Here is an 18,260-nt window from a genome sequence, read left to right as displayed (position 1 = left end):
CACTCAGAGATGCTAAAACACCCTTGATGCATGTGTGAGGCAAAAATTTTCCAGTGTTTTAATACGAAGGGTGGTGGTTGTTTTTTTTAACTCCATGTGCATACAAAAAAGAAATCAGTTACAGGAAGTGGAAATCCTGACAACAGGTCTTTCTACTAGTCTTATTTATGTGAAATTATTGCTGGTGAAAGATGCTGGCTTGACAAGCCCTGGAGATTCACGTTCTATTTATCCACAAAACAGCAGTGGCACCAATCACATATCTCTTGAGTAGGGTGGAGGGGTAAATTCTGGTCCTTCCCCATCCTCACCAGCAGGGACTCCATTGTGGTCCCCGCTATTCCCCCCCGCCACCACACACACACAGAGGGATGCCAGGTCTCCCTCAGCCAGGATGTCTCCCGTCTCTCTTACCATGCCACACATGAACTGGTGCCACCAGTAGTTGAGTTCTTGATGTCTCCCCTGAGGTCTGCTGTACAGGAACAAAAAAGAACTAGATAAGTTCATGCAGGATAGGTCCATCAATGGCTATTAGCCAGGATGGGCAGGGATGGTGTCCCTAGCCTCTGTTTGCCAGAAGCTGGGAATAGGCGACAGGGGTTGGATCACTTGATGATTACCTGTTCTGTTCATTCCCTCTGGGGCACCTGGCACTGGTCGCTGTCGGAAGACAGGATACTGGGCTAGAGGGACCTTTGGTCTGACGCAGTATGGCTGTTCTTATGTTCTTAACAGATTCTCTGTGCACCAGGTCACAGGGCTATTTGGCCCAGCCACCCCCTCCATCTGGACAAAGGGGAGGATGGGTCAAATTTCAGTGGTGTTGTGACCATGCAGCCAGAGCAATGCTCCAGACAACTCCAGCATCAGCTATAATGACTGGGCACAGGATCCCTGCTTGAAAGTGGTCCATGTGTCCCTCCCTCCCTGACTTTGCGCATGTGCAGAAAAGCCTTGTGGCACCTGGGTAAACCACTGCAAAACAGGTACAGTACAGAGAGTGACAGATCATGGTTCCTTCATGCTGGCTTGCCAATGTGCCATAACCCCAACCTGCAGGGCCCAGCTCTGTAAGTGGATAGGACAGTCAGGTTCCATGACACAGTGACTTCTAGTATCAAGACTGCCCTTAGCAGAGTGAGCATGTATCCTACAAAACCAGGTCTGTCCCAGTGTGTCTCTCAGCTATACAAAAAGCAGTGCCACGGTGGGCTCTGGCCACCTGAAGGAACTCTCATCAAGCTGGGCCAGCGGAGCCGACAACAGATTGGAAGATCACATATGTGCCTCAAGTGGGGACTTCTGAGGTACCATGATAATGAGCACCATATCAAACTTGAACAAATGGAGCACTCCCTAACGAGGCCTGTCACAAATTAAGAACTTGCCCTCCACCACTGCCTCACAACACATCCCAAATCAGCTCCCCACCACTGAGCTCTCAAGGAGTCCTCAAGCCAGCACTTCCCAACACACGAGGAGAAGGTGAGAGGGTTATTTGGCAGAAGAAGGGGAGAGAGAAGAGTGAGCACTATATTCTCTTTCCCACAGCCATTGCCAAAATCCTCCACTGCACCCCTTCCTGACTCCAGCCCTGCACCAACCCTCCCTCTCGCAAAAGCCGTCCTAGTTTGTCACTCTGACAGGCTGAAGATCACCTTAGTGTCAGTTGCAGCAACAGTGTTTTTTGCAATATGGAACCGGAATGAGACTCACCAACACATTTCACAGAGGCCACTGGAAAACTGGTAGCATTGCTAGGCCATGACTGCCCTGAAATTGCTTTTTGTTGTTGTGCAGATGCCGAACCGGGCATTAACATGAATACAGAATTAGTTGGTGCCTTTCTCAGGATTGTTTCCCTAAGCACTGCTTTCTCACTGGAATTGATCCTTTATTCATTAACAAGGGAACCGCAGGAACCATCATCGTTACAGCTCTATAATTATTTCCCTTCTAAATCATTCATTTTTTTTCAGGCTGAAATTTTCCAGGTCTGGTCTCTGCCTGATGGGAAATGGTTCTAGAGAGTAAAAAAGGATATAGCCATTTTTGAAAATGAGAAGATTTCTCCCCTTCCTTTTCCCTAAATTATGAAGTAATTCTTGTGATTTTTTTAAAATCGCTGTAGCACCAAACCTCATCCAGAGGAGAAGAGGAAATTGACATTTCACAGGGAAATATGAAACATAGTGACTCATTGAAGGATAGTTCTTTTGAGTCTTCTGATTAAAACTGGAGTTGGTTTGACCAAGTTATGAAGGTTTGAAAATTGCCTTCCACACACGTTTTGCACTGAATTTTCTCACTGAGCTCATAAAAAAACCAAGTTCTGCAATGTGCTGAGCAACTTGTGAAAGTGCTGAGTGTGTCAGCTCCAGGAGATGCACAGCACCTTGCAGGCACAGGGCCAAAGTGTGCAATCACACCTCAGCTTTGTGTGATGATCTGTGAAAGCTCTGGTGAAGGTGCAGAGTGAATGCTGCACCGCATTGGGTAGATAATTCTATGAATTCCATGCATAAAATGTTCAATTCTGAAGGCTTTATGTGCTAAGTGCATAGCAGCTTCCAGGCAGGAATCTGATACCATTAAAAATGCATGAGCAGCTGTATACAGTTTTCTACAGGTTTTTGTCTCAGCTCCTTTACATCTAACAAGGTAAAAGTTGACTAGCTTTTAAGACCCACAGGAGAAGGGCTCATTCCTAGGAACTGACCATTCCTCTTGTGTCTGTCATGTTTTCTCATACACACCAAAACAAAGTAAATCATGCCAAGGTAATATTTATTTCAGCCTAAGGAAAACATTAACAAGCTGAGAAAGAACTAATGTAATGTCTCTAGGGTTGGAGGAAAAAATGACGGCTTGCTTTGTCACAGTCTATATCTGAACAGCATTGGGTGCAGTATAAGAATCTATATAGACAGCAAAGGTTAAAGCAGGTTGAAATGGGAGTGGACGCTCTCATCACACCAACAAGGAGGGGAAATGTGGGTAGGATCGCTTCCTACCCAAGCCAGGGAGAGGAAGGGGAATTGTCCTTCTGCTTGTAGCAGAGGAGGAGCGTACATTAATCACTGAAAGACAGAATCTGAAACACAAAATGGCATGTGATTAAGTGAAATCTCAGTTTTCTAGCTGCAGGGTTGCAGAGGAGAGCTTGAAAACCAGAAGACAAATAAAAAGAACCCCAAATGTATTTTTTTAAAATCTCATGACTTTTAAGCTACTTTCATGATTTTTGGGGCCTGACTTGTGATTTTTAAATGCTTGGGAGTGACAGTACTGCTTCCCCTATACTTGAAGGTTCAGAAAACAGAATGATTTTTTTCAGTTACATATCTCAGTGGCCAGCCAAATATTTCCACATTGCGAAATATCTTTCTTCTTTCAAAGAAGTTTCTTTTTAAAAGCTAGAGAGCATTACTATTTCATAACTAAGCATCCAAATGTCAAGAAATAAAAAAACTTAGGTAGAATGTGCAACCTTAAGACTGCCCCCTTGTGTGTATGCACACACAATAATACAATCAGACTAATTGCATGAGTAACACTTTTTAAAAACAATACAGTATCAGATATTTTTCCGTATCCTCAGATGCATAGGTGTGACATCTTAAAATACTGTCTACTCTGTGTGTGCCAGCAGACAGACCCCATAAAAGCAGGGCCGAATTAACTACAAGATACAGTAGACCTGTATCTAGGGCCTCCAGTTCTGACTGCTGTCCTGTGCTCCAGTAGGGAAAGGAGGATCTCCATATGGATCCTCAGGAGCAGAGGTCCACACAGAGCCCTCCTACTGGGGTTAAAAGAGGAAGAACAAGAGAACCCTCTGCTTCCACCTACATGCTCCTGCTGATGTCCCTGGACCGGTGCCTGGTCACCTGTCAGCCCCTGAGGTCTGACTGCACAGGAGGTCTGACCGGGTATCTGTCCTCCTCACCTGGCAGGATTGAAGGGGATCCTGGACAGACCCTAGTTTGCCTGAAGACAGGAAGTGGTGGGACAGGGAGGAAGGAGGCTGCAGCCAGTCTGATGAAAAGCAGATGAAAAGTGGCAGCCCACTCCTCCAGTCCAATAGCTGGCTCTTGTGTGGGTGGCCCATGTGATCACCAGCCCAAGCTTTGGCAGGGCCACAGTGGGACCAGAAGTGGAGTCACAGCACAGGCATATGGCCAGGGGGCCCCTGTGTAAGGATATACCTAGGGTGACCAGGTGTCCGGTTTTCGACCAGAACACTCAGTCGAAAAGGGATCCTGGAGGTTCCAGTCAGCACCACTGACCGGGCTGTTGATTGTCCAGTTGGTGGCGCCACACAGTGGGGCTGGCAAGCTCCCTGCTATCCTCCATGCCGCATGGCTCCTGGGAAGCAGCCAGCATGTCCCCCATCTGACTCCTACGCGTAGGGGCAGCCAGGGGGCTCCACATGCTGTTCCCACCCAAAGCGCTGCCCCGCAGCTCCCATTGGCCAGGAACCGCAGCCAATGGGAGCTGCGGAGGCTGTGCCTGCGGACGGGGCAGCACGCAGGGCCACCTGGCCACGCCTCTATGCAGGAGCCAGAGTGGGGACATGCTGCTGCTTCTGGGAGCTGCTTGAGGTAAGCGCCCCCCAGACCCACTCCCAGGCCCCAACCCCCTGCTCCAGCCCTGATCCGCCTCCCGCACTCCAAACCCCTCAATGCTAGCCCAGAGCACCCTTCTGCACCCCAAACCCCTCATCCCCAGCCCCACTCCAGAGCCCGCGCCCCCAGCTGGAGCCTTCATCTCCCCCCGCACCCTAACCCCGTTCCCCAACCCAAAGCCTCTTCCTGCACCCTGAATCCCTCATTTCGGGCCCCACCCCAGAACTGGCACCCCCAGCCAGAGTCCTCAGCCCCTCCCGCACCCCAACCCCTGCCCCAGCCTGGTGAAAATGAGTGAGTGAGTTAGGGTGGGGGAGAGTGAGTAATAGAGGGAGGGGGATGGAGTAAGCAGGGGTGGGCCTCAGGGAAGGGGTGGGGCAGGGGCGGGCCTCAGGGAAGGGGTGGGGCAGGGGCGGTACAAGGGTGTCAGTTTTGTGCAGTTAGAAAGTTGGTAACCCTAGATATACCACAAAGCTAGTTTAGTCAGACCTGGCTCAGAGCTGGGGTATTATTGGTGGGACGTAGCCCCACCAGCCCTAGAGAGAGGCACGGCTAACTGCACAATTACAGGCAGTGGGACAGGAGGGACCTTGTACCTTCCATAGATGCTCCTGTGTAGATGCCCTGGTAGAGTAGAGAGTTGCATACGTGTGAATCCCAAAGCTCCAATGACCTTTCGTTCGGTTGGATTTCTACTGTTAGGATTTTGCTTGTGGCTAGGAGTCAGGAATAGGAATAGTAACTGAGAGAATCACATGCAGGGATCAATACATAGGAGCATAAAGAGACAGGCTGAAAGAATGAGATACAGAGCATGGACGTGAGCCATTAAACATGAAAAAGAGCAACACAGTTAAGTAAAGTAAATCATGATTACTTCTTTGATGTAAGTGGTTTCTCCAGGGATTCCCATGTGCTTGCATATTCAGGGTATTATGCTAAATCATTTGCAAAATAGCATCAGCTGAAGAAGAGCTGAGATTTGTTAGAGCAATTCCAAAAAATATAGCACTAGGATTGGTTGATAAGGATTCCAAATGATGTGTGGTATGCAATCCAATATTCCAACATGGACCAGTACTTCTCTGCCCCGCAAGTGTGACTATCAGCCCTCCACTTTAAACAATAGAAGTAAACTGCCAAACAAAGAGAATGCTCAAAAGCAAAGAAAACCGATAAAAATCACAAAAATAAACGGCATCTAAAGTTGGACGGCTTAGCATGTCCTCCGCCGTTGGCAACCAATGGACTGGAACAGCAAGTTGTACCAGAGGTCCTGTGTGGCAGAACTATGTGAGGGCACATGAGTGAGACAGCCTGGAGTGCTGGAGGTCATGCACTGGAAAAGCTGTAGGGAGTGGCAACTCAGGACTGGAACAGAATGGGATGCTACACATCTGAACTGAGGTATACGGGCAGACCAGTGGGGGATTAGACCTTGAATAGTGTCATAGATCGAAAACTGAATTGCTTTGGCAGAACAATGTGTGGGGGTTCGTAGGTGGGGCCTACCCACACTGTGCATGGATCCAGCTGGAACAATTAGTCATTGATTCATCTTCACTATTCACTGGGGAGAGGGTGTGGGGCGGGGGGGGGAACAACTATTTCTAAAGACAATATTGGCAGGTCCTTTCATTATCCACCCACACCTCAGCTAGAAATAAAAACTCCCCTCTCCTTTTCATCCCAAGATGTGGGTGAGTAAGAATATAATCATGGGCTCTCAAGCAGCTGTTAAAAAAAAAAAAAGAACATTAGTGTCTGACATTCACACAAGTGGATAATTTTAATTTTGCAGCAGCTGTCCTAATTAGCTGGAAGAAAAGACATGCTGGGAAATATCAGACTTGTTAAGTCTTGCCTTTATTGCTTAGGGTTTGTCTACACACCCAAGGGGTATGACTTTAACAATACAGGTATAGTTAAAGCAGAACATCCCACAAGTGTGGACACAATTAGAAAGAATTTTCTACCAGTATAGCTATTCCTGTATGGGATGGGGAATAAGGCTATGCCTACACACGAAGCACTATACTGCTATTCCTGTACCAGTAAACGATACCAGCAAAGCACTCCTACTGTGGACACAGCCAAACCAGCAACACTGCGCTCTGTAGCAATATAAGCGGTAAGACACCCCCACATGAGTGAACAAAGGTAAAAGTAAATGTGCAATTTTGCTGGTATAACTGCACCTATACTAGCCACCACTATACTAGTCAGGAATCACACCTCTTCATACCCCTGACCGACATAGCTATGCTGACAGAAGTCTGTAGTGGCCTAAAGCTATACTGGGGTAAGGCCCTTCTATACCAGTATAATCATGTCCACCCTAGGGGCTGTACCAGACTAACTATATCGGTAAAAAAATCAGTCAGACCCCTAATCAACATAGTTACACTGGCACAAAAACTGTGTGGAGACCAGGCCTTCGAGGGTTGGCTGGGTGACTCAGCCGTGCACTTTATTTTCTGAGCAGCCCTCACTGAACGGGATGTGGGCGGAGGTTCCTTAACATACAGCCTCTTTCCCAATTGTCTTCATTAAATAGGTGTTTACAAATACCAAACCGAGAGAGTTTTAAGTGGCTTGAATGAAAATCATTTCCCCTCTCACTAGTTCACAGGAGCTTGTGCTGCCTTATGCGTGCATGATTCTGCCAGCTCTCCAGTCACCCACAGTCTGCCAGCGAAGGCAGGATCAGAATTCCTAGCTTGAAAAACAAACAAAAACCATGAGCCAAACCACCCTTTTGGGCCTTCTCTCTGAAGCATAAACAGTAAAAAAGTCGCACGGCCCCTTTATTCCTATGCAGGGCACTAAAAAGCCCCATTTCCCTCTCCCCCTTCCGTACTGGGATCTCACCCTCTTGTCCCCAAAGTTCCACTTGCTCCCTTCCGGCTCCAACAAAGCCCCAATTTTTTGCCTCTTCTTCTCCCCAGAGCCCCCATCTCTTGCCTATATTCTTATTGTTCTCTCTCTTTTCCTCTGCTCTAACCCCCCAACTCTTCTGCCCCTCTCCTCCTCTAAAATGTGACACCATCCCTTTCCAGATGCCCCCCTAATTTATCTCTTCCACTATGTGATTTCTGTTTATTCTCCATAGCAAGACTCACTGGCCGTTATCCCTGAGGCCCTAATCTTGAGCCTGTGTCCTGGTCCAGGTGTGAGAGCAATAGCCAGGGACAGTTCCCTTGAGGTTCCTCTGCTGACTATGTTATATTTCCTCTCTGCACTGCAGTCAAGAGGGGGGCAGAGGTAGGGGGGTATCAAGAGGCTCACTTGCTATAGAGCAGAGTGGAGAAGGGGACACAACCGCACTCCTTCCCTTGGGAGAAAGTTGAATGGGACAAGTGTGTCCCATGCTCCCCTTTAATTACACCTGAGTTCAATCTGCTTGGCTCATCAATTCCTCACCCTCTCCACTGAGACAGCTGACAAGGGGTCACTGGGCTCAAGTGTGCAGGGAGGTTAAAAGTGGGAGAGGAGGGAATGGAAGGGAGCCACCCCCTACACCTGCATAAGGGGATCCCAGCCCATACATAGTCTGGTGTAGCACTGAGGCTGAAGTAGAGGCCATCCAGAGGGACCTAACACCACTTTCTAAGCTTCTGTTCTGATTTTCAGAAGTGCTGAGCATCCACTTCACTGGGAGTTGCAGGGGATCAGCATTCTGAAAAACAGTCCATACACCAACACCCACATGTTCTCGCCCTCCCTTTCTAGCAACCATTTCAGCCACTACTGAAACATAACCAAATCTGGGTGGAACACAGCACATCACATTTCCATGCTTCAGGGCTTAAACTAGCTGGGGTTGGGAAGCATTTTTCTCTCCATGTTATTGTTCAGCAATAGAAGCTGCAGGAGAGAAAAGGAGCACAGTTTCATAAGAACATAAGAGTGGCCATACTGGGTCAGACCAATGGTCCATCTAGCCCAGTAGCCTGTAGTCTGACAGTGGCCAATGCCAGGTGCTCCAGAGGGGATGAACAGAACAGGTGATCATCAAGCAATCCATCCCCTGTTGCCCATTCCCAGCTTCCGGCAAACTGAGGCTAGGGACACCATCCCTGCCCATCCTGGCTAATAGCCATTGGTGGACCTCTCCTCCATGAACTTATCTAGTTCTTTTTGGAACCCTGTTATAGTCTTGGCCTTCACAACAGCCTCTGGCAAAGAGTCCACAGACTGACTGTGCGTTGTGTGAAAAACAAAAGGAAGTATTTTGTTTTAAACCTGCTGCCTATTAATTTCATTTGGTGACCCCTAGTTCTTGTGTTATGAGAAGTAGTAAATAAATAACACTTCCTTATTTACATTCTCCACACCACCCATGATTTTATAGACCTCTGTCATATCCCCTCTTAGTCGTCTCTTTTCCAAGCTGAAAAGTACCAGTTTTATTAATCTCTCCTCATATGGAAGCTGTTCCATACCCCTAATCATTTTTGTTGCCCCTTTTCAATTCCAGTATATCTTTTTTGAGATGGGGTGAGCAGAGATGCACACACTATTCAAGATGTAGGTGTACCATGGATTTATGCAGAGGCAGTATGATATTTTCGGTCTTATTATCTATCCCTTTCCTTATGATTCCCAACATTGTTAGCCTTTTTGACTGCCGCTGCTTATTCACTGGATGTTTTCAGAGAACTATCCACAATGACTCCAAGCTCTCTTTCTTGAGTGGTGACAGCTAATTTAGATCCCATCATTTTATATATATATAGTTGGGATTATGTTTTCCAATGTGCATTGCTTTGTATTTATCAACATTGATTTTAATCTGCCATTTTGTTGCCCAGTCACCCAGTTTCGTGAGATCCCTTTGTAACGCTTTGCAGTCTGCTTTGGACTTAACTATCTTGAAAACAATGAGAAGTCTGGTGGCACCTTAAAGACATTTAAGACATAAAGACATTTATTTGGGCATAAGATTTTGTGGGTAAAAAACCCCACTTCCTTCAATAAATCTGTTAGTCTTTAAGGTGCCACCAGACTCCTCATTGTTTTTGTGGATACAGATTAACACGGCTACTCCGCTGATACTATCCTGAGGAATTTTGTATCATCTGCAAATTTTGCCACCTAACTGTTTACCCCATTTATGAATATGTTGAACAGCACTGGTCCCTGAACAGACCCCTGAACATACCATTATTTACCTCTCTCCATTCTGAAAACTGACCATTTATTCCTGCCCTTTGTTTCCTATCTTTTAACCAGTTAATGATCCAGTTTCATACCCTTTTCTGAAGCAGCTGGGGTTGGACACTGGCTGAGACGTTAATTCTTATGTTCCTATTTCACGGCTGAGAAACCCAGCTCTCTCAGAACAGCCTAACCAAGAAACAGGACTTAAGTTCACCTGCAGACAGCAAGATCTTTCTTTTGCCTATTAATGTGCATGTGTGGGAAGAGGTGACATCCTTTAACAGACACACTGACCCACAATCAGGTGTACTTTGACTATCAGGGAATTTGTTTTGTTCCTGTTTTTAGTTGTCAGTCGTACTGCATGAAGTCATAGCATTGTGTTCTGTCTCCATGTACAAGAAATAGTGTATGGTGGGAGGGGGTGAGGGAGGGTAAGATGGGAGTGGTGGCTTTTTCTGAACTGAAATGCTTTCCCTTCCCACTGGAACTATGTTTTGTCGCCTCAAATAAACCTGCTCCTAAATCTTGCTGCAGGAGGGCTCAGCTTTTGGATGGCTGCACCTTCTTTCTTGGTAATTTTCCCAACCTTCTCATTGTCCCATGCTGCATCTGAAAGTGAGTAGGGTATCAGTGAGACTTAGCTACTCGATGGGACTTAGCAAAGAGAGAGCCTTAGCATGCGAGTGAAGGGCTGCCCAGTGCACTATTGTCTGTGTACTAATACTGACTTTGGCCGGCAGGTGGCTATACGCTTTCAGAAGTGACCACAATACAAGCTCCCTTGGGGTAGCATTTTCATCAATGCTTATGGAATCTAATGTATTTTTCTTAAAGGGACATTAGCAACTGCAAAGTGATCGGTTTCATCCAAACCTATCAAAAGCAGCTCTTGTCCCCAAGGCCCCTGGCCCTTTTTTCTTTCTTTCTTTTTTTTTTTTTTTGGTTGCTTTTTTATTACCACATGTTTGTTTTGTGTGGGCTTTTGAAAAATATTTTCCTCTGTCTCCCCTGCTGCTGTTTGTGACCCACAGGAAAGGACTGGGGCTGGACTCCATAACAAGCAGCAGCTCCTGCAAAGGGCTTCCAGGAGCCCTGCTGGCCACCCAACTAACAGACTGGAAAGCAGCAGCAACTGCAAGGAAATCATCTGTCCCTGCTCACTCCCTCTTCTGGTCTCTGGTGCTTCCCAGGGAAAGATCACCTGTCTCTGCTACTTCCATTAGTGTTCACCTGTCCCCCCGGCAGGGTTGGGGAGTCGGGCAAACCCAGCTCCTCTGACTCTTCCTGCAGTCCCAGGAAGGGGTATGACTCTCCTGCCACTCCAATCTCCCTGGGCAATTTCCCAAGAGAGATTTATATTTGTACCTTTTAGAGTTTTAACAATTAAACCGTATTGACTAGATGAGGCAGAGATGGCAGCATCCAATCCTATTCTCAGACAACAGCAGTGCAGTCCACTCCCTTTCGGAGAGGCTCCCCAAGCAAGGTATCAGAATGTCACGCCATCAGGCTCGGGCAGGGCACTGGGAAGGGAAACTAGCAGTGCAGACGCCAAAGTGACTCTACACAAAGCCCCATCCAAAGCACACAACCAGCTCAAAGAGAAAACTGTTCCTGAATTCCAGAAAACATCAACACCTTGAAAACACTTCAAGCAGAAATGTGACTATAGGGTTGACCGGGGAAAGATCATTAGTGACCCCATGCAGGCTGAAGAAAGAAATGCTATATCACGGGGGCAGTGCGCACCAATGGTACTGCCTGCTCACCAGTGAACAAGGGGTTAACTCCAACACTACTATTTCCTCCTCTTGCATAAGCTCAGGGGAAGGGCTAGAAGGGCAGCTGTAGAAGAGAGCCTGTGGGGCTCAGCACCTGGTGGCCACAGGATTGGGTTTACCCACAAGATGGGATTCTTTTCTTTTAGCTTTCTGGTAAGGTAACTCATTTTGCTTTCTGGTTAGACATATTAACCCCTGGGGAAAAGACCTCACTGACTGCAGCTGTTTACTGCGGCTCAGTCACTCCCTCCAGTCACAGAGGCAGTCCTGGAGGACACCTGACTATGGAATTAAGCAAAAGGTGAGCAGTAGCAATCCCTTCCCGGCTTGATATGAACACACGGATTGCAGAAATATCCCTCCACTAATCACAACAACCTAAAGAACAACAATCACTTTAGCAACCACCTAGAAAGCCCTTGGCAAAACATATCAGCGGAACTCATTGATTTTCAAGGCAAATATTGACAGCGGACTTGGATTCAGGCTCTGTTGAAGTGAGTCTACAACAAACTTTCCAAGTGTAGCCCACTTCTTGAGAGAGGGACTGTCTTGTGCTGTGCTCCCGCCACATCCCCACTGGCAAGAATCACCTTCCCTCCCCATGGCAACTACAGCAATTGCTCGCATGGAAAAGTAATCATAGGACAATTTTTACAGGGTGCCCACCATCTCGACTGATACCAGAGATTGACACAGCAACGTCCAGAGCTAGAAGCACAAATGTCTACAGCTTGAGGGAAAGAGCCAGGCTCTGTAGCTGAGGCCTCTCTTCTCTGTGTACGGGGCACACAGCAGGAGACACCTAACATACACTGACAGTGGGTTACATACAGTTATTCTCAACTGTTCTGCTTCTGGCTCTGAGGACAGTTTCCTTTTCCTCTCCATCTCCTCTTATGTAGGAGTGGTTAACACTGGTGCAGATTGCATGGCTCCTCCTCCTTGTTTTCATTTACTTCTCTAAGCACCTGGGCTCTTGTGTGCGATGTGGACCTTGGGCAACCATAGAAGCAGCTGGAAGCAGAGAGGAGGAGGAGCTGCCCTGCAGGCCAACAGTTGTCCAGGGAACCACAGTTTGTGAACCACCGTTCTATAAAATGCCCTGAGTGAAACAGTGATTTGTCATCACAAAACTTCCTTTGCCAGCCACGGAATTCCTTTTCAAGCCTTTCCACATAATAGGTTTAAGCATGTTACATGGAGGCCGATGTACCCTAGAAATGGGCTAGCAGGCTTTACTGTTCAAACCATCAGATACACTCAAGGACACAAAAGAGCAGACTCAAAATATACTTCAAGAGCACCTTAAAGAAGGAAGGGAGTTTCAGAGGCAGCCATGGGTGAGAGAAGATCTTGTTAGCTTGGCCATGGGAATCAAAAGATGGGGTTTTATGTAGAGGGCTTAGGGCCTCCCTGAATGCCTACAGTCTGTGTAGATCTGGGGGAACTGCATAGTCTAGCGTGGAACTGCCTGCTTTTGCATGGGGGGAGCAAAGTCTCCCGCCCTCACCCATGCAATGGAACAATTTAGGGAAAGCTCACTAAGGTAGACCTCACAGAATTCTCCCACCCAAAGACCCTGCCAGGTTTTTTTCTGTGGGAGGGGCCAATCTGGTTGATGGTGATAAATGGTGTTATTGCACTAGGTGGATCATTTCCCTTAGCTGCTGACCTATTGGCAGATGTTACTGCTTTACACTGCAAATCCATGTAAAGCTGTAGGGTTGGAATAATTGTTTCCATATCACCATTGGTGAGCATGGCACTTTGCAGACAGAGAAAAGACAAGGGTCCTGCAAGGACAAGCATATAATCTATAGGCCCAGTCCTGCCCTCACTTCAATGGGAGCCCTCCAGGCTCAAAAATCTATGCACTAGCAGATTGTATTGCAGGATCAGGGCCTAAGATAAGCCAAGAAGGATGGCAGCTGGGGTGCAACAGAAAATCCTGTGGTGTGAATTCGTAGGTTAGCCATGCAGTTAATTGATTCCAAGTTGAGGTTTTTAGTTTAGATTTAGTGTATCTTGACTTTAATTTTAGAATAAATTTTAAACTGCTTGGCAGCAGAGATGGACAGAGGAGCAACAAGACCTGGGTGTCCAGGTCCATCACAGGATGACTATGAGCCACCAATGTGCTACAGCTGTGAAAAAGGCAAATGCGCTCCTAGGATGTATCAGGTGAGGCATTTCCAGTGGGGGGGGGGTGGTATTAATGCCATTGGGCAAGGCACTACTAAGACTTCATTTGGAATACTCTGTACAGTTCTGGTCACCCATGTTTAAGAAAGATGCATTCAAACTGGAACAGCTGCAGGGAAGAGCTACTAGGATGATATGGGGACTGTAGGGCCTATCTTATGAGAGGAGACTGGAGGAGCTTGGCTTGTTTAGCCTAGCCAAAAGAAAGCTGAGAAGGAATATGATTGTTCTTTATAAATACATCAGGGGGGTAAATACCGAGGCGGAGTGGAGAGCTATTTAAGCTAAAGGACAATGTTGGCATGTGAATAAATGGGTATAAACTGGCCAGGAACAAAGTCAGGCTGGAAATTAGGTGGTTTCTAACCATCAAAGGAGTGAGGTTCTGGAACAGCCCCCCACTAGGCCTCAAGAGGACAAACAACACAATTAGTTTTAAGAAAGTGCTGGACACATTTATGAGTGCCATTGTAGGACAGGGTTGCTTGTGATGGTAGTGGGCAGGGCTCGGCCATTTCTGTTTTATGTTCCTAAAGCTCATACTTCAGGGTTTCAGCTGGCCACTGGCAGGGGTAAGAAGTGGATTTTTTTCCTCCCCAGGGTATTCTGGGAGATTGTGACAGAATGCACCCTGTATTCATCCCCTACACACTGTCAAAATCTGTGTACAGAATATGCCTTGTGAGGTATCACCTGAAAACTAATAACTTGCAGGTCAAGAGTATCATGGTGAAATGCGTGTAGCAACAGTATGTGTAAAGTTATGAACATCAGCTGAAATTATGACAAGTGTGTTTACCAGACAAGTCTGGGGAGTAGGTAAACCTGTTTCTCAAACAGAAAGGAAGAGGGTTGTTTTTTTTTTTTAATCTTCTTCCTCTGAAGCATCAGGGAAGACCATGGCGGGAGATGGGACATTGGGTTGGGAGGGCTCTGAGCGTTCTCTCTCTCTCTCAGCTGCTTGACTGGCTGGTTCTTGCTCCCATGCTCAGGGTCTAACTAATCACTTTATGTGGGGTCAGGAAGGAATTTCCTCCCAGATCCGATTGGCAGTGACCTTGGAGGGTTTTCACCTTTCTCTGCTGCATGAGTGCAGGTCACTTGCTAGAATTATCAGGTATAGCTCATTTAATCATTTCCAGGCCATTGCAGGGGCCTCACGTACTGGTACACTTTGTTCCCTCCTCATCTTTGTCTGTGACACACAGCAGTCTAGTCTCCTGTGAACTGTAACACTTTGGTCTCGTTGTTGGCTTAGTGTGCGGGTAGCGTTGGTGGCCTGTGATATACAGGAGGTCAGAGTGGATGGTCTAGTGGTCCCTTCTGGCCTTAAACACTAGGTCTCTACCACACTTGAGGAAGGTGTGTGAAAGTGGGAGGCCAGGGAGATGGCATTTTAGGTGCAGTCCTGTCACAGTCCGGCAATGTACAGCACCTAGCACAGTGCAGTCTTGGTCCACAACCAAAGCTCTTAGGCGCTACTGCAATGCAAATAATAATAAACAACAATAACAATAAATTCACTCTAGTAATTACTGAACACTGCTAGACTGATTTGATTGATTTTCGTAGAGGAGAAGTAATGATCAATACTGCAATGTCACATCAACACCAAACACTGCAGATGAAAGGTGTTGTGTTAACAAATCAAAAGGTGATTTTTCTAATTGCCAGAATTGCAAACTCTCTTGCTGGGATCTAGATTTGTCTTTCTCCCTCTTACGTCGCCAAATAACAAGGATTCTGCAACTGGAAATTAAATGGTATTTTAGTCAGGAATGTGCAAGGAAGAATAGACTCCGGCTTGGTCTCCCATAGCTGTATTGGCTCCAGGGGTGCTGGAACAATTTGTACAGTGGGGGTGCTGAGAGCCATTGAACCAATCTGTGAATCCTCTATATGATGGAAACCTCTTCAAGTCAGGGGGTTCTGCAGCACCCCTAATTCCAGCACTTATGACTGGCTCTGCAGAGCAAATAGGAGTTGAAAACACAAAAGGATCAAAACTGTTAAGGAGGCATTTTGACAAGGTCACTTATCTGATGATGACATTTTATGCCTTTGATGTTGGACACTGGAATCATTAGGCACATCTCATTGCCTGGCAGAAGGATGCCTGCGACTGCCTGCACAAAGGTATAAAATGAGACACGAGCCATGTCTTCATGACCTCCCCTCAAATTTCCTGCTTATTGCCCAGGTAACATCTGCATCTCCTGAATCACTGTTTGGCCCTGCTTTAGGATGGAGAGGGGAGAATGGAATTCTGCAAAATATACAAAACAGACCCTGCCGAATTACAGCAGCAGAACAGCTCTTCAAGCTTAACAAACACCATGTTCACTGGGACAGCATGAGGCCTGGTGCCAGCCTCACTGCTGCTGTCTACCTATAAACAACACTTCATAGATCGGAAAAGTGGCCTACTAGAATGAGCAGGTAGTTGAAAGCCAAGACCCCCTGAACTCTAATACAGGTTCTGCCACTAATTTTGTGACTTTGGGTAAGTCACTTAACTTTTCTGTGCCTCAGTTTCCCAATCCATACAATGGGGATATTAATACTCACCTACCACGTATGTTTGTAAGTTATATCTGAGTGCTAAGGACTATTATTATTGTATTCTGGATACAAGCCTTGTACGGCTAGTTACTTAAAAGAAGGTGCTAGTGGCCATCAGGTTTGTATAAAAAAATGATTCCTCTCTCTTCAGCAATTTACAGTATTATTAAATGCTGGGCAAATCCTCTCTTCTAGTCTAGGTTAAGTCTGGGCTTCCATGACAGACACATCATCTACAGCACTCCAGGAAGGATGCAGGCCATGATGGAAAGGGAATGGAAGGAAAAGCCCTGATCTCTCAATAGGGGCACCACCATTGATAACACTTGGATAAACCATGGATGGTGTCCATCCTGCTACAACCTGGATAGTTTCCCGAACTTAAACCTGGTAGGTAGCTGACATGACAATGGTGGTGTTATTCTGGGCAGTGAGGAAGCTAGTGCTCCTCAGGTTGTGTGTTAATTAACTAGGTCTGTGGTAGCAGGACTTGTTGCTGGGTTCTCCTCACCCACCCACCCCACGTTGTCTTGTTGCCACTGATGGCAATGGCACCATAGGCGCTGACTCTGTGGGTGCTCCGGGGCTGGAGCACCCGCATGGAAAAAAAAAAGAGTGGGTGCTCAGCACCCACTGGCAGCCCCGCAGATCAGCTCCTTCCCCTCCCTCCCAACCACCGGCAGCCCCATGAGTCAGCTCCTTCCCCTCCCTCCCAGCGTCTCCAGCCCACTGCAATCAGCTGTTCAGTGGCATGCAGGAGGAGCGGGGGGAGGAAGGGAAGGAGCAGGGGCGGGAAGAGGCGGGGTGGGGAGGAGAGGGGGCAGGAAGAGGCAGGGGCTTGGGAGATGGAGTGGGGGCGGGGCCTGGGGCAGAGCAGGGGTCAAGTAACCCCCGCCCCCAGAATTTAGGAAGCTGGTGCCTCTGGATGGTACCCTCAGCCTTGCATTATTACCTGCTTAAAGGGTGCTACATCAAGAGGTTGTTCCGGGCTTGACATCATTGCACACCTCAGGAGACTGATATAACTGCCGTGTCTAGGCAACACGCTGGGGAACATCCCCCTTCCCAGCACAGATACTGAGGGATGTATTGGACCAGCTGAGAAAGAAGGCGAGCCAGAGCAATTGGGCTGTGTCTCATCTGCTAATTTCACTAGCTGGACATTAGGCAAAGAAAGGGGTTTATTAGCAGCACCTACATTTGGCCAGAGAACTAGACTGTGAAGAAATGACCCGACACTCTCTAAGCTAAAGTGTGTGATTCATTTGAACACTGATTGTGGGATTTTGGCAGAACATGTCCTAGTGGAAATGGCTGAAGTAAACGGAGGTGATCTGGGGGGGAATGGCAGAGCCTCCCTGCAGTCTGGGGAAAGAGAGATTGGCACTGCTCAGGAACACACACTAAAAGCCACAACCCTGGAGGGTGGTGCATTCATCCATCCTTCCCCTTTCCCCACAGAGGAGCAAATCCTCCCCCTGACCCCAGTGGTTTAACTTCTGATGAGTTGAACAACGAGTTGAGATCAGAAGCCCCCTGCTGATGGGAGGAGATGAGGATTCACTTTTCCTCCCCTGAAGCAGAATTTTTTTGTGACATCATGATTTGATAGAGGGTTTCCCGGAAGTGCTGGTCCCGGCTGAGCCTCTTGGCTGCCTCCTTCAGCTCCTCAATGTTATCGGCTTCTGTCTGGGAGAAGATGAACGACTGGGACTGTTTCACTGAAACAACAGCAGCAGTAAAACAGGTGAGCACTCCCATGCCAGAGACCACCCCAACATTGTCCAAGACCCAGATTCAACAGGGAGCCAATGCAGAGCAGCTGGAACCGAGCAGTGCCACCTTTATGACCCTGGGCTCTGGTGGGGGAGGAGATAGTAACCTATGATGACATTTGAGAGCACATGGAATAAGT

At 47.3% G+C, this 18,260-nt stretch overlaps 1 protein-coding gene across 2 annotated transcripts in view; it reads right to left on the bottom strand.

Annotated features, from left to right (window-relative positions):
* Positions 1-17,835: 17,835 nt before the first annotated feature.
* PLEKHD1 (pleckstrin homology and coiled-coil domain containing D1) overlaps positions 17,836-18,260 on the bottom strand; it is a 44,126-nt gene continuing 43,701 nt past the window's right edge. For both annotated transcript variants that reach the window (XM_074957043.1, XM_074957044.1), the window contains one exon: positions 17,836-18,066. In XM_074957043.1, coding sequence (XP_074813144.1) covers positions 17,906-18,066 — 161 coding nt within the window. In that variant the 3' untranslated portion in view covers positions 17,836-17,905. The remainder of the gene's footprint in view (positions 18,067-18,260) is intronic.

This window comes from Natator depressus, chromosome 6 (assembly GCF_965152275.1).
Source record: "Natator depressus isolate rNatDep1 chromosome 6, rNatDep2.hap1, whole genome shotgun sequence".
In the NCBI taxonomy this organism is placed as follows: domain Eukaryota; kingdom Metazoa; phylum Chordata; order Testudines; family Cheloniidae; genus Natator; species Natator depressus.
The sequence above is the reverse complement of the archived record's forward strand: the minus strand, read 5'-3'. Positions and strand labels throughout refer to the sequence as shown.